This window comes from Alligator mississippiensis, chromosome 8 (assembly GCF_030867095.1).
Source record: "Alligator mississippiensis isolate rAllMis1 chromosome 8, rAllMis1, whole genome shotgun sequence".
In the NCBI taxonomy this organism is placed as follows: domain Eukaryota; kingdom Metazoa; phylum Chordata; order Crocodylia; family Alligatoridae; genus Alligator; species Alligator mississippiensis.
This window is the reverse complement of record NC_081831.1, coordinates 72573863-72590493: the sequence shown is the minus strand read 5'-3', so window position 1 is coordinate 72590493 and position 16631 is coordinate 72573863. Positions and strand designations below refer to the sequence as shown.

Here is a 16631-nt window from a genome sequence, read left to right as displayed (position 1 = left end):
CCCGGAGCCCGGGCAATGGGCCAGGCTCGCGGGGACGCCCCGGCCTTTGTCCCGGAGCCCGGCGGGGCTGGGATGGGGCCGGGGAGAGAGCCGCCGGCGGCCCCGGGAGAGCCCCCGCCGCCCGGCCCGGCCCTCCGGCTTGCACCCGGGTGCACTGCCCCGCCGCACCGGGCACGCACCAGCCTCCCCCGGGCATGCACCCAGCCCCCGCCGGCATGCACCGCCCTCCGCACCTGGCGCGCGATCTCCGCCGCCGCCATGGCCCCTTCGCCGCCAGCCGCCGAGCAGTCCCCGCCCCTGGGCCGGGCCCGGCCACTGCGGCCGCGGGGGGAGCCGGCCCCGCCCGCCCGCCCGCCGCGCTTGGGGGTGGGCAGGAAGGGGTTACCCCCAGGCAGGGCATCCCCAGACACAGCACCCAGCCGGGGTTGGGCTACATCAGGGGTCCCCACCTGGGGGGCGCCCAGCCCTGGGCATCTCTGGGGGGACGTGGGAGAAATGGTGGCAGGGCGGATTTCGTGCCCGTGATGATCATAGCGGGCATGGGAGGGGTTCAGGTGCGCTGGGAGGGCTACGATGTGGGAGGCGGGCGCCACAAGGAAAAGTTGGGGGACCTCTGGATGAGGGGACCTGTGGAGGGCCCGTGTAGCCCCAGCACACCGGGATCCTGCCGCTGTGCAGGTCTCAGAGGCTGGAGATGTCCAGGATGCCCAGCCCTCCCTGGCTGCTGGAAAACCAGGACCATGCAGGTAAGAACCAGTCATTCAGGAGCGTCCCGGCTGTCGCTGGTGTTCATTAGGAACCAGGTCATTTTGGGAGTGGAACCCACTGATCACCCACAGCCCTTGGGGCAGATTGGTATATGTGTATCATTTGCAACTGCTTACACTTATATATAGCACACACATATATACATACGTACACACATCTATCTATCAACTGATATGCATGTAGATATATACATATCTATCGATACGTATGTAGATATATACGTCTCTATCTATCATATCTTTCGATAGATAGATATAGGCATATATATCTGCATACATGTGTGTTTGTGTGTGTACCTATCGATATCTGAATGGGCAGAGCTAGGATTTTGAAAAGGGGGATGCAGAGGGCCAGGGGCATCACGGGTAAAACAACACCTATTTTTCTCCAGTTGAAAAGAAACTAGAAGCTTTACTCGTATGCCAGGGGCCTAGGGCTGGATTACGAAATTTAAAAACAAATAGAACTTCACAGGAATGAATTCAAAACCATCTGAAGGGCTGTGAAATGGGAGCTTCGTGACCAGGAGCAGTGAGCAGACAGCAGAAATGGCAGAACAAAGACTAGTTTGATTGGTGGAATATCAAGATCTTTAAAAAGAAGAAAGTGTTGTTAAATGAAGAGTGGAGAAGGGATCAGGGAGATGATAATGAGCCATGAAGTCAGGTGAGTTCCTTAGTGCTGCCAGAGTAGAAATGCTGCTGCCACTGCCAAGCGCTTGGCTGTAAACTTTGGGTGGGCCAGGAAACAAAGGTGGTGCATGTGTACCAGTGTGCCCCTCCTGGATCTGCCCTTGCATGTACACACACACACACACACACACACACACACACCCCACCCCCGCTAAAGGTTTGAAAAATAAGCTAAACATTGACTATCCCTTATTCATGACATTCAGATACAGAAAGCACTTTTGTCATTGAACTACTCATAGTCGAAGTGCCTCAGGGGTGGGAAAATCTGCTCTGTCCCCAGAAATATTATTGCCATTTGAGGGGAGCTGCTCAAAGCACAATGTGGTGCTGGGATCTTCAGGCCCTGTTTAGGCACCTAGTTCTCTGTGAAATCGTTGGGCCTGGGCCTCAGTTATTCCTGTAAGGAGAGGAGTAATTTCAGTTTCCATCAGTCACTGGGAGTTGCAGGTCTGCCTTCAGGCCTTTACAAAATTGTCGGGTTAGATTTGGTTCCCATCCTGCTCTGGGATCTTCTGAAATGCTGCCCTGGGCTTGTGTGGAGTGCTGTTGAAGCAAATGACCTTCTGTATGGGAACAGGAAACAGCTGTGGGAACAGGTCTGAGTGCTGGTCTATCTTCTTAGGTGCATGAGTATGGATTTAGGTCCCTAGTTGGGCAAACAAATTTAACAGCGTTGGCCATAGTTCCCAGGGAGTGAAAGAGAAAGAGCTCATTTAGTATCTCCGATGGTCAGGAAAAGTCTGTTCCATGGAAAGTGTTATCCAGAAGCCTGGATCCTACAGGTTGGCAGCTGTCCTAAGAGGGATTGGCTGAAAATCAACCATTTAAAAGAAGTGACAGAAGAAAGCCCAAAGCCAGAACACATGGAAGACCCAAGCTTGGCCTCTGAGCTCAGCAGAATCAGGAAATAGCTCCTGGGCTGTGCTTTAGGACAATTCTGCAGAAAAAAATGGACTCTATAACCAACCTCCCATCAGTACAATGCTGATGATATTGGTGCTGCTGGCATGGTGAATGCTTGCACCTCTTTTTCTTTCCCCCTCTGAGGGGTGGACTTTTAACAGGCAGGTCTCCAGAGCCCTGCTTGCTTCTTCCTTTATCTCTGTGTTTTAGAGTCTCTCTCTCTCACCCTGGCAAATTCCTCTCCCCAGGGCTACACCCTGCTGTATAATCCCTACTTTTATGTGTCTAGGCAGAATCGGTGGAAAACCCACAGTCCCAACTTCAGCCACAAGGCCCTGCATGCAGAGGAAGGTCCTGGTCACCGAACACCCTGCAGTCACCGTGTGTGAGGAGTGACCCAGCTGGAGAAACCATGTGTGGAATGAACATTTTTGCACAGATCAGAGTCCCTTGCACAAAGCCAGAGCAAGTGGGGTGCCGTGACTGTCGCAGAATCCCCAATCACAGTAGCTGGGGGCACCTCATGCCTTGTCCTGTTGTACCAATAACCCATTCCTTGACTAAATGGTCAGTCGCTAAAAAAGGCCCCACTACCAGTAAGTCTGAGGGCTGATCCGGTGAGATGAAGAGGCCTCTCAGTTCTCATTAACACAAGGGATACACAAAGAAGGAAGGCATAAGGCTGGGCCCAGTGACCTCAATGGGATATGAAGGCACGTGGCCTCCGATGGGATGAAGCTTGCAGTGCCCAGCTCTCCTCGGCTTGTTTCCATCCATTTCAGTGGTGCAGGGTCAGCCCAGCTGCAGACAGCGATTGCTGTAAACCCAGCTGGCACATTTATTTCCTCTACCGTCTCTGCTGAGTGTGATGTATTATGGCCATCATGGAGTGTAAACCGCGTTCATTCTCAAACTGCTAATTAACGGAGCCTTTCTTGTGCAGCTGCCTGAGTCCAAGAGCTGTCAAACCGCTGCTAGTCAAAGGGAAGAAAATATTACTTCCTCTGATGTGAGGTAGAGATTTTCTGTTGGCAGAGGGGGAGGTTAATTCAGAGAGAAATGAGAGTTGTAGGCCTGAGCTGCCAACCATTTTTACACATTTCCCTATGCAGTGCCTACTTCCACCTCCCAGGCCCTAGTGCAAGAACTGGTGCAGTCTGCAGACCTGGGGAAATGGTCTCGTGCCCTGGGGAACCTGAGCCATGAAGATGCATCCTCTAGCTAGGTACCTCTTGAGTGGTGGTCATGACACTCAGGGAGCTCTTGCCTGTCTTTGACTCCTGAGCTCATACTGCCTTGCACATGGGTCTAAATGATTGTGGTTTGCTAAGTGAAAATATCTTACAACATGGGTGGTGCCTTGTTATCAGAAGCCCCTCTAAATGTGCCTTATTCCGTGTGATATCTTTAAAGCTCTGTTACCAGGACCTAATCCAATGTCCATTGACTCAGTTGGAGTTTTCCACAACAATTTTTCATTATACGTGTGTGTGTATACACAAATGCTAACAATATTTTAATTATGGTTCTAAATAAAGATTCTGTTTTTGAAGTTTAACCACATTCTCATTAATCCAGAAGTGAGATTCTGCTATGCGTAATAGAGAAGCACCCTGATAAATGCATACAAAATGAGAGACCCTGGAATCCACAGGAAAAAAAGCAAAACAAAAAACCCCAAATGGTTAAAATTAATGCTCGGTTTATCTAAATACCACACATTCCCCCAATACTAATGCTGACTTGTGGGTACGAAGTTCGCTGAGACCACATTTAGTTTTATGGTTTGGGTTTAAGGCTCTTGCATCTGTATGTCTCATAAATTCTTTGCTATTTAAAAGAAAATATGTGTTTATATGTGCCTAGGGTTTATCATACTGATTTGAGCTTTTCCCAGGAACAGAATCAATGGATATCTCACTATTTTAAGTTCTAAATACAGCTTGATGAAAACAGTAACAGCTGGAATTTTCCAAAGGCCTATAGGGATTTCCTATGGGAAAGCGAATGGACGTGAATACTTTTAAAAATACCAGCTGATAACATTCACTCTGTAACTCTCATGGCCAGTGACACCGGACACTGAATCAAATTCCATAATAAAGTCAATGTAATAACTGTACATTTAACCATTTGTAGTATTTCTTCTTAATGGAACTGAAAGGACAAAATATACCTGGCCTTTCAAGCCACACCTGAAAAGTCTTTAATTTTTTTCCAGTAAAAAAAATTAAAATAGTAGCTATTTTGCTGCTTATTTATAATTAAAGTATACCATAAAACTGACTTGGGTAACATAAATAATGCTGGTCCCCAAGGGTTTATGAAGGGTGGATCTTGCCTAACTCATTTGATATAATTTTGGGATAAAATGACAAGCTTGGTGTATAAAGCTTGATGGAATATATATTTGGGTTTATGTAAGACATTTGACTTGGTACCACACTGTATTCATAGACACATAGAAAATGAGGATTGGAAGGGACCTCAGGAGGTCATCTAGTCATCCTAAGATCAAACCTCAACTTCCCTTGCTGCAACTTGAGACCATTGCTCCTTGTTCTGTCATCTGCCGCCACAGAGAACAGTCCAGCTCCATCCTCTTTCGAACCCGCCTTCAGGTAGTTGAAGGCTGCTATTAAATCCCTTCTCAGTCTTCTCTTCTGTGGACTATATAAGCCCAGTTACTAGGGCTGTGCCATAGTAACTGATTTGATCAGTCAAATCACTTTGGTCACTGATTTGATTCAGAGGAGATTCAGCCCGATTCGGGAGCTGAATCCCTGAATCCGAATCGAATCAGAAGACCCATTAATCTCTTGATTCAGAGAGATTTGGAGAGATTCGATGATTCAGCCATAGACACAGCTTTATGTGTTTTTTCTATGTGCCTTGAGGTACCAGGCATGGCTCGTGAACACTGAGATGCTGAGGTGGATGGAGCGTCCCACAGGAGCGTGGACCTGGACCAGAAGTACTTCCAGTCCACTTCTGGGTCCACCACGGAGCACACAGGGGACCTCCCCACCCCCCGGCTCAGTGACTGGTGCCTCCTGGGTCGGGGGGGGCACCTGGGGTCCCCCCGTGACTGATCACTGAGCCGGGTGGGGTGCAGGGGGGTCCCCCACAAGCTCGGCGCCAGACCTGGAAGTGGACTGGAAGTACTTGTGGTCTGCTGCCAACCACGAGGGGACCCCTCCACCCCTGTGCTCCTGTGGGACACTTCATCCCTTGATGTATATAGAAAAAACATTTAAAGCTGTGTCTATGGCTGAATTGCTGATCCTCCAAATCAGGATCGAATCTTCAGATTTGGCTGAATCGAATCAGGACAATGATCCGAATCAACGAATTGAATCACTGTTCCCCAAATCGGGCCAAATCCGAATTGAATACCGCCCGCTTTGCACAATCCTACCTGTTACCTCTGCCTTTCCTCAGAAGTCGTGTGCCCCAGCCCCTTGCCATTTTTGTTGTCCTCCAGTGGACTCCCTCCAATTGGTCCACATCCTTTCTGTAGGGGGGAAGCCAAAACTGGACACAGTACTCCAGATGTGGCCTTACCAGTGCCAAATAGAGGGGAAGAATCACTTCCCACGATCTGCTGGCAATGCTCCTATTAATGCAGCCCACTATGCCGTTAGCCTTGGTAACAAGGGCACACTGTTGGCTCATGTTCAGCTTATTGTCCATTGTAACCCCCAGGTCCTCTTCTGTAGAGCGGCTGCCCAGCCAGTCAGCCCTGGTCTGTACTGGTGCATGGGATTGCTCTGTCCTAAGTGCAGGACTTTGTACTTGTCCTTGTTGAACCTCATGAGAACAGTCCAGCTCCTTCCTCTGTGAAACCATCCTTCAGGTGGTGGAAGCCTGCTATTAAATCTCCCTCAGTATTCTCTTTTCTAGACTAAATAAGCCCAGTTCCCTCAGCCTTTTCTCAGAAGTCATGTGGCCCAGCCCCCAAACCATTTTTGTTGCCCTCCACTGGACTCTCTCCAATTTGTCCACATCCTTTCTGTAGTGGAGGGCCCAAAACTAAGCACAGTACTCCAGATGTGGCCTCACCAATGCAGAATAGAGGGGAATAATCACTTCCCACAATCTGCTGGCAATGCTCCTATTAATGCAGCCCAGGATGCCATTAGCCTTCTTTGTAACAAGGGCACACTGTTGGCTCATACCGTGATTAAGAAACTAGAATGATACAAAAGCAATGTGGCACACTTCAAATGGATTAATACCTGGCTAATCGAAGGTCTTTGTAAATCGGAAGTCATCATTGAGTGGATGTGTTTCACTTGGGATCTGGATCTTATGATCAGCTGGGCACAAGCAAACAATATTATTTCCTTACAGCTATATATATAAAGTCCCAGATCCAGGAACAAAGAATGCAGGTTGGCGAATTCTCTTCTGGGAAGCAGTGACTCTGGAAAGGACTTGAGATTAACGGTGGATAATAGTCATCTGAACATAAGCTCCCAATAACTCATCTGAAGTCACTGGAATTGTGCAGGTGTAAGACTGGCATATGAGACAGGAGCATCAGAGCCAGACTTCACTTGCAAACTAAACATCCTAGGGTTTGAAATGTACAGAGACTAAGAATCATTTGCTGATATGATTTGATGCTCATGTGATCCCATCATGATTTTGCTAAAGTCACAAAGATGGTAGGTAAAAGCTCATTCTCTAACCATCCACCTCTTCCATCCCATTCTCAGGCAGACAGATGTCTGGTGATGGGGACCAGGCTAACAAGCTGATGGACGCAGAAGCCTGTACATCTGCTTCCTCTCCAGGTCCCTCTGATACCGACATTCATCATATCTGAAGATTTTGCAGATAATGATGCAGCAAATCTTACTCTTGGCAGAAGCAGTATTGATAGTTACAGTTAAAAAAGGGCAAATGCTTTATCTGGTGGCAACATGAAGGGAATGAACTCAAGGCTGCACTTCCTTTGAAGCCAGTGAGATTCCTGTTTGAATAAAGACTTCAAGACCAGGCCGATGGCTTCACAGCTCCAGAGCAATATCATTCTCACAACATAGCAGAGTACCCAGCTCTTTTTCTGTAATAAGTGGATGAACCCACCTCTGGCAGTAACTAGATGCCAGTTGTTGCCCCTGACAGAAGGAGAATAATATTGGATGGTATCATAGAAAATCTCCAAGTGCTTTACAAAGCTGGTCCGTAATACCCCATTTTATAGAGGGGGAAATGGAGCACAGAGAAGTTAAGTGAGTCAGTGAATCACCAATAGTCTCAACCCTCCTACCTCTCTGGGCCCCTCTAGCCACCAGAGGCTAGTAACTGAATCACACAGCTCCACAAAATGAAACACATGGACATGTGTAGTTTGACCTCTGATTGCTTTAGCTTCCTGAGGTGACGCAGTCTCCCTACATAGAAAGAGAGAATCTGTGGCATTAAATGGGGGCACAGTGCAGCCCAAATATGAGAGGTACTGGAGGACACTGGTAGGGAGCAAGGATTCCTTAATGGGGCATCTGAACACAACCTTTTTCTAATATCACTCCCAACTATATAGCTGATCCAATAAAAAAGTATTACCAAGAAAACCTTGCTTCTTACATATTCCCTATATATGGCTATAACAACAATCAAACCTTCCTGCCTTCAGGACCTTAAGGTATTTTAGCCAGGGGACTGTAGTAGTGACTGGCTGACATGCAGGGGCTGGCAGGACTCTTAGGTAAAGTATGACTACCCAACAGTACCTTGTTTATAGAGCACTAAAAGCTGAAGGAGGAGAAATGAGGTGATCCAGAGACAGATAAGCAAGGGAGGCTGGAGAGAGGGGCAGATCAAAGGCAACCTGAGATTAAAAGCACTCAATGTGTAATTAATAACAATGGCCAGTGGAGAAGCAGGACTGATGCCTTTTCAGACAAGATCAAAGATTGGGCTTGTCATTGAAATCCAGAGCCAAAGCTAAATTGACTTCTGTGGGGGTGAGGCCAGGCCTTTTGTTGTAATCCTCCAGATAACTAACACAAGAGCATGCTGAGCCCTGCGCAAAATCAGGGGAAGACACTGTCTGTTCCAAGGGCTTTGCAGGCAGAAGCAGGAGACCCCACAGCTCCAGCTGGGCAGGGGCGGGCAATTATTTTGGGCAGAGGGCCACTTACAGAGTTTTGGCAAGCCATCGAGGGCCATGTGACAGGCAGCCAAGGGCAGATAAATATTAATTTTCTAAATTTTTTAGGGGCCCCATGGGCCAGATAGAATGGCCTGGTGGGCCGTACCTGGCCTGCGGGCCACATTTTGCCCAGCCCTGAGCTGGACGCATCTGAGGTCAAACCCAGTCTTCTGCTCTCGCTCACTACAAGCTGTTAGGCTCAAGTCCTTCTAACTAAGCAGGCAAGCTTCCTGTTTCTCCTGCCCTGCCTGCTCAGACATCATCCAATACACAAACCACCTTTATACCAAGCAGCAAGGAAGTGAAGCCATGTGAGCTCCCCAGGCTGCCTTTCCTGTCTGCTCTGCTGATCTCACCCAGGCTCCAGCAATGCCCTTTAGAAATAGGACAGCAAAGTCAGTACAGCATGTCATCTCTGCTCAGCATCACAGAGCAGCCCAAACATGTTGCCTTAATGTAGGGGTGGGCAAAATATAGCCCACGAGCCAGATTCAGCCTGCCAGGCAATTTCATCTGGCTAGCCCATGGGCCCCCACCAACTAATTATACCTCACCCAGCCCACACACCTCGCTCTCACCCTCCTGCAGGGAAGGGCCCGGCCCAGTTAGCACGCAACTCCTGGGTGGGGCTGCTGCTGCCATTGCTGCAGCCGCATGGGTGCCTGCTTCGCTTCCCCAGCGTTGCTCTGGGCACCAGGTAGGGAAGGGGCAGGGGGCAGCTGGCCAAGAGCACAGAGCATGGGGCTGGGGCTGGCGACAGCACAGAGCTTGTGCCCAGGGTGACAGTGGGAGCATGGAGCTTGGCTGGGCAGGGTGTGGGTGTGAGGGAGAGTGGACAGTGGGGGACCCCCCTACACACTCCCCCACCACATGGCACACCCGCCAGCAACAGCAGCAGCAGGCAGTGGGTGCTTGGGGTGCCTGTGGCCCATGCAGGCACTACTGCCTGGCAGCTCCAGCCAGCACTGCATGTGGTAGCAAGAACCACAGCCAGGCCAGTCTGCCGCTATCACATGGGGCTCCCTGCGGCACACATGCAGCTCCCAGCACTCACACACCATCAGGGGAGGCCCTGCCTTGCAGGTCTCAGGATTTCACCGGGAAGCAGGCAGCAGGGTTCCCCTCCACTGCCACTGAAGTCCTGGGCCCTGCATGGCAGGAAATGGCAAAGGCAGCCAGCTCCATCACTTAGGGTGTCCCCTGGTGGCATGTGAGTGCTGGGAGCTGCACGTGTGCCATGGGGAGCCCCCACATGATAGCAGCGGGCCAGCACCCCAAGCACCTGCTGCTGCTGCCACTGGTGGTAGGGACTGTGCACCATGGGGCACTCCCTCATACCCCACAAACACCACATACCCACACCCTGCCCCCACAACCCCCCTGCCCATACACCCCCCCAACATATCCTGTTGCCCCCAACACAGAACCACACCCCCTCACAACCCCCCACAACCCACCAGACACACCCAACCACATCCCACACACAAAATATAAGAGTAAGACTTTATTTTTTAGTTATTATACAACCATTTCTATATACACTATGCAAACAGAAATCATGAGAAAAATATTTTTTGTAGTAAAATTAAAATATGTTATAGTAGGCATTTGACTTTCAGTGTATGATTTGGGGGCTTTTTCTAGTTCCAAGATGGTTCTCCCCTCCCAAAAGGAGTACTTCTGTGGGGTAAAGGGAGGGACTTCTGATTGCAAAGGGCAGGGGTTAGGGGCAGGACTTCTGGTCCCACAACCGCGTCCAGGGGCAGAGCACTTGTCAAGGTGCAGGACTACTCTTGTGGCCTTTGGCAGTTCACCAAAACTCATTAAGCGGCTCTCCAGCTGCAATAATTGCCCGCCCCTGCCTTAGGACAAGAAATCATCACACCCTTTTCTAGACACACCAGCATTTCATGTTAGCAGCCTCACATGAGCCAGTATTTCTTCTTTCAATGCTCAAAAATGGGCTTTCTGGGCAGGAGGCAGGTGAATAATAATGCAGATGCTGGATCAAACTTTGGAACATGGGTTCATAGAGAGTGAGGCAAGGATTAATTAGATCTTAAATGCCATGCACCAAAAAGGCAGCACTGTAGTCCCCTCTCCACGAGATTCCCCAGGAGGGGCTGCTGCCGGGCCTGGGTCACAGAGATAGGGCAGCTCCCTCCCTCCCTCCTGCACATGTTGGGGCTTTTGGATCTCATTGATCTCTGCACTGTGCTGCACAACAGAGTTCCCTACGTGTTTCATTGGGTCCAAATTGATCTCCGCACACAAAGAGACTCTGCTGCATGGTAGAGATGTCAAGCGACGATCACATCTACAGCCAGGAGCAACCTGTCGGGGTGGTGGAGCAAGACCAAGATGCTACGATCACATTTCAGTGCCTCATTGGAAGGTCCCATCTGACTCATCAGGGGATTTCTGCCAGGGTGTGAATTCTACCCATTGCAGCAGGAATCCCCTTTAGCCAGGCTGTCTTAATGTGACGCACCAGATCACTTCCTGCTTTCCTCTTTGTCAGCAGCTGGCCATCCTTCCCTGGAACAGACAGCTTGCAATCGCTTTCTACAGCTCCCCTCCCTGCTCCATGCCATGTGAGAGCTGGTAGTGCAGAAAAGCCGCTTTCTGCTCACTATGCCCCGGTATTTTGTACTGACTCTTCTTCTTCCTGTAACACAGCCGGTCACTGCAGCACTTTCATTCCATGATTCTCTAAGAACGAAACCCAGAGGCCAAAGCCTGCAAGCAGCTGGCAGCAGGGACTTTCCATGAGTGACGAGCTCTTGGCCAGTCAGAGAGCAAAGTCAAAAAGGGTCTTATCAGCAATTGCCCAAATTCTGCCATTGCTCCCAGACAGGTAACTCCATGTGACAGCAGAGGAGAGGCAGGATAGTCCCCTGGTTACAGTGCCTCTGACACAAACTTCTTGTTTGATCACAGGCAAACCACTTACCCTTCTCTGCAGCTAGTGCCCAGTTCAGTCTCCAGCTCTAGGCCACTCGGGCCTTGTCTAGAGACTTCTGCACTGAGGTTATGCCCAACTCACGGAAACCTTAGCTCTGCTCTAGCCTACGGACCTGACTAGTGGCCCAGCATAGTGCCTTCCTGCCATGCCCCTTTCCTGGCCTGCACCTGGCACACCCTGAGGGCAAGGTTGCCTGTCTGCACCGAACCTGTTTTAGGGGTATGTGTTAGTGTATGGGGGGCAGCTCTGCCACTGAGAATCATACATGAGGCAGTAAGAGCAGTAGCGACTACAGTCTGCTACCACCTGTGGAGCGGGGTGAGGGGGAAGATGCTTTCCCAGCAGCCTCATGTAACAACCACAACTGGTAGCACAGCTGCGTGTGAGTAGGGCAGCACCACGCTGGCAGCTTGCTGCTATGCCACAAGCATCAGGGCCTTGGGGCCCTCTCTAGGCAGCCCTCATCCTGCCCTGTTTGCTGGCCAGAGGTGAAACATGGTCTTTGGCAGAGTGCGCAGCAATCCAAGGGTCAGGTGGACAAGCTGGGAACCACTGGCCACATCTACACGTGTGGCAGGCTGTGCAGATTGTGCAGTCATTTAGTACTTGCTTAATCAAGTACTAAATGACTGCGCAGTAACCAGTGTTACTGTGCAGTCCCATCACCACGGTTATTTTTAGACACTACTGTGCAGTAGCAATCAGCTACTGCATAGTAGTTTGTTACTGCTGTGCTGTAGCATCAGCATCATGGTTTGTGCTCAGCAACGCTATGGCACTGTAGCAACAAGCTACAGAGCAGTAGCTCGTTGCTACTTCACCATAGCATCTTGTGTAGATACGCCCACGGTATTGTACATGGATGCCTTTCTCTGTAGACTTTCACCATGTTCTTTACTGCCACCAAAGCAGAAGCAGAGGCGCTTTGGTACCCCACGCTGTGGCCAGGTCAAATGCAGGCCAAGGCAGAGTGGGAAAACATTGCTGCCATCTCACTTGGGAAGCTCTGAGGACCAAGAACTGCCTTTGGGCCTGGGGCTGGTCCGGGGGGTGGCACAATGGTGGCCTGGTCCATCTAGGAGCCTGGGGTTTCTGGGTGACCCTACGTTGCAAAGAAACGGTCCGTGGAGCCCACGCAAAGCCAACTTCATGGATCTCAGTTGATTCCTAGGTGTCTGTACCATGTGGCAGGGATTGGTGGCCTGTGTTTTTAGTCCCACAGTTAAATGGGCCAGGGAGTCTGAAATCCTCTCTCATGGCCCTTCCTCTGAGGTCCGTACATGCATTATGAAGGCTCACCCCTTCTCTGCTTCCTTAAGGGCAGGACCTTTTTGAGACCTACGTGCAGAAGTCACTGGAGAGTGACAAAATTAAGAGTTTTCTATCCCAGCTTGAGGCATGATGCCACGTGGGGGCACTGGAGAGTAATTTTCCCTTATTCTCATTAGCTTTTACCTTCCAAAGCACAACATGGTCTGAGACCAGTACAGGAGAGGGCCACAGTCTGGTCCCATTGTGAACCAAGAGCTGTCAACCAGACAGCTGGTGCTGTAGCGTGTGTGTCAAGGAAGACCCAGAGCTGGCCCGACTGCTAGTCGTTCTCTCCTCTGACCTAGGACACGTTGTTAGTGTCGGGGAACACTGCTTGCCATATTAAAAAGGATTAAAAAGCTGCTCAGTAAGGAAGCCAATGAAGTGCCCCACACCTGTCACGCTCAGTGACTTGAAACGAAAGCTGCTGCCCTCTGGGTTTTCTGTGATCTCTGCGTGTGGGTGTTCACAGCTGGGGATGGACAAGTTTGGGGGCCAGCACTGACTCTGTCGGTGTCGATGCACAGTGAGAACTTCATGGAGACAGCGGGGGGAGGGCTGAGTCCTGCCGCTCCAGAAGCACAGGCCCCTATTACTTGACTGAAAGGAGACTCTCCCCTACCGGGTAGCACTACAGAGCTTATGATGCCCAGTCCAGCAGTTCTGAGTCTATGCAGCAAGTAGCAGTCAGTCCCTCAGGCACAGACACTTCATCCCAGGGAACTCCCAAGGGAGGGGAAGAGCCGTCAACGTGCGGCACATTCCTCTGAGCCCCCTTCTAGGGAAGTCGGGGAAATGCCGGTTGAAGAGCAGCTTCCTAGAAACACTCCGCCTGTTGCTAAGCCCAGCCCTGCAGCCTCCTCCAGCTCAGGGAAAGGCACTTACACTTTCTGTCTCTTGTTTCTGACCCTGCTGCTGCATGTCTGTGCAAGCGCCTGGCCCGACTGGTTTGTCTCTCTTTGCAGCATTGCAGCCTGCAGGCTCCGTGCTGCAGCCAAGGTGGAATTTTGTCTGCTTGCAGGGAGGTGGGACTGCCCTGCTGCAGATCCCCACCAGGCGAGGAGGTGAATGCCAGGCGCACAGCTGAAGGAGGCCAGTCACATGCAAGTGCCTAATCCATCTTAGTCAAAAGTGAGGACAAAGGTCACGTTGCTTACTGTGCAGTTGGACGCACGGGTGGCAAACTCCGCGCACAGGAACTTGGCAAGGAGCAGGCTGAATGCTGCTGCAGAGAGAACACCAGCCCGCTGTTGGGATTGGCACCGACCTCAAGGTGCCCGGCAGGACACAGGTTGCCCGTGCTGCTACCCCTGCATAGGTCAGGAGCTGAACAGGTAAGGGGTGGCTGGTCCAGGGCAAAAGCCACAATTTGCAGTCTGTTCACATGGACTGAGGGCTTCTTTTCCCCTGCTGTTGCCACGGGTGCGTGAGAGGAGGAAGGAGGAAGTTGTGCACAGTTCCCAGTCTGCAGAGCCAGTGGGGCAGCGGGTGTGATGTTGTTAGCAAATTCTACCAAGAGCCACCAAAATCCACCTAGGAGGAGAGAAAAGGCAGCCCCTGGCCTGGGGGGTTCTGCTGGATATTCAGAGCCAGGGGGCAGCTCATGCGGGCAAGGGAGGGGTAGTGGGGGAAGGAGCTCTGGCTTCCACCCCATGAAGCCCTGCAGCCCGGGAAGCCTTTGAAAAGCAGCACTGGCTCAGCAAGACGACGTGCGCCTCAACTCCCTTCAATTCTGCTGCTGCCTGGAGTGTATTACACAACTGGCATTTCTTCCTCCCCAGCACAGCAGCTCAAAGCTGGTTCCTCTTTGCAGCATTTCTAAAGCAGAAGCAGGAAGCCCTGCAGCCTGAGAGCTCCGGAGCAGAGCCCAGTGTGTCCCAGCCTGGACTCTGCTCGACAGGGAGGTGAATGTGACACGGGGAGAGGCTCCCAGGGGCTGTGAGGCAGCATGGCCAGGTATGAAGGGGAAGGGAGCCTGAAGCAGCTGAAGACCCCTGAGGCTGCTGAACCACATGTGTTGCGGGAGGCCTCCCAGCCGCGGCCAGAGGCAGCTTTTCACAGCCCAATGCCCAGCCCCAAACTTCAGATGATAACACCAGGAAACATGAGTTTCCGGCGACTGTCCAAGATGGATCTCAGCAGGAGCCTAAGCAAGGGGAGCTGGGGACGCAGCTCTGGCAGTGCCCGGCTCTCCATAGGCCCAGGCAGCAACAGGAGGAGGGGGCTGAAGGAGGTCCTTCTGCAGAGCAATGGAGCTGAGGGTGCCATGTGGCTGGCAGCAGCCCAGAAGATTGTCAGCGGCAGCAGCCTGTCTGTGGGGGCACAGCCGGAGAAGGAGCAGCCACCGGAGCAGAGCCCTGATGAGCTGGCCCTGGCCCTGGACCCTCTGGAGCACGAATGGGTACTGACAGTGGCTCAGGGTGAGTCAGAGAGCATCCTGCGGCTGCTGGACATGGATGGGAGCTTGCTGAGCAGGAGGGATTTTGTAACGGGCTTCACAGCCCTCCACTGGCTGGCCAAGCACGGTCGCCATGAGGACCTGATCGAGGTGATTTCCCATGCACAAATGAAGGGCTACCCTGTGGATGTCAACATACCTGCAGCCAGTGGTGGCCTGACCCCCCTGCACCTAGCTGCCTTGCAGGGGCATGAGATGGTCATCAAGGTCTTGGTGGGTGCCTACGGAGCAGACACCAACCGGAGAGACCACAGCGGGCACAAGGCCTGGCAATACCTGAAAGCTGACTCCTCCCAGGAGCTGAAGGAGCTCGCGGGAGCTTTGGAGGAGGACCTGGCCCAACTGGGGGCTTACAACACCAACAACAACTGCAAACCGTCCAAAGAGGGCTGTGCAGGGGCTGGAGACTGTGTGGACTCGGCGGCTGGTGGGGGAGGCCTGCTGTCCAGGCGACTGTCCTCCTTCCGGAGGTTGGTCAGGCAGGCATTTGCTTTCTTCCAGGAGCGTTAAGCTTTCCTTTGGGGCTAAGGCTCTGTGGGCTGTTGCCTGCAACCTCTGTCTAGATAACAAACCCTGGGGAGGCAGGGACTGCCACTGAACCAGGGCTAGTCAGCGGCACCCAGGCTGGAGAGCTGGTGGCTTCTGCAAACCTGTGGCAGGCTAGAGCCTGTCCTCAGACCTGTGCATGTGCCTCCCCCATCTGCTCAGCCCCTTGGGGTTATGCACACATTGTCAGGGCAGGATTTGGCCCTGCAAGAGCTCTTTTGCCTGTGAGGGTCATTGCTCCCACAGCAGAACCTTCCCACCTTGAACAGAGGCCTCGCCAGCACCAGCCCTGCAGCCTTATCAGTTCCCACCCACCAGACTCTCTGCACAGCACCGATTGCAACGGTTTGCCCTGGCGCTGGGGTGCGAGGGTGACTTATGAGCAGGCTCTTTGGCACAGATCCCATTCTGATTTCCTGCCTGCCCCCACGCTGTGAGTGAAGACAGTGGCCTGGGCACAGGCACGCCTTCCTTCTACAGAACCTCTCTGCTTGAAGTCACGAGCAGCGATGGTCACAGATGGACGGGAAGAGGAAGTGGGGGCTTGTGGTTAAAGCTGAGGGCAGGCGGCAGGGTCCTGGGGATCCATTCTCAGCTCTGGAATAGACTTTGTGTGTGACCATGGGCATGTCTCTGCATGGCTCTGTGCCTCAGTTTCCCCATCCATGAAACAATCCTCTAGCTCCCTGCTGGGCTGTGGGATGACAGCAATTACTATTTGTCATGTACCTCCAGGCCTTTGAATGGAGGATGCTGGCAAAGCGTTATTAAATGTTTCACAACAGGCTGCTGAGAATGTGGCCTCTACATGGGGAAGCAGCA

General features: G+C 51.8%; 2 protein-coding genes and 1 long non-coding RNA gene across 8 annotated transcripts in view; 2 read left to right on the top strand and 1 right to left on the bottom strand.

Annotated features, from left to right (window-relative positions):
• Positions 1-315, bottom strand: part of SEPTIN6 (septin 6) — a 38673-nt gene extending 38358 nt beyond the window's left edge. For 5 of the 6 annotated variants that reach the window (XM_059732850.1, XM_059732852.1, XM_059732847.1 and 2 more), the window contains exon 1: positions 234-315. In XM_059732850.1, coding sequence (XP_059588833.1) covers positions 234-260 — 27 coding nt within the window. In that variant the 5' untranslated portion in view covers positions 261-315. The remainder of the gene's footprint in view (positions 1-233) is intronic. The other variant, XM_059732853.1, reaches the window with a different exon arrangement.
• A 31-nt stretch (positions 316-346) lies between these two features.
• Positions 347-4495, top strand: LOC109283236 (uncharacterized). Its single transcript, XR_002090319.2, has 2 exons — positions 347-746; positions 2656-4495. It is a non-coding gene; the product is annotated as an uncharacterized LOC109283236 (long non-coding RNA).
• Positions 4496-14753: 10258 nt separating this feature from the next.
• Positions 14754-15773, top strand: SOWAHD (sosondowah ankyrin repeat domain family member D). The gene has a single exon (XM_006277385.1). The coding sequence runs from the start codon at positions 14754-14756 to the stop codon at positions 15771-15773; it is 1020 nt and encodes a 339-aa protein (XP_006277447.1).
• The last annotated feature ends 858 nt before the right edge of the window (positions 15774-16631 follow it).

Coding starts and splice junctions, on each gene's coding strand:
- SOWAHD (XM_006277385.1), top strand. CDS start 14,754: ATGGCCAGGTATGAAGGGGAAGGGAGCCTGAAGCAGCTGAAGACCCCT.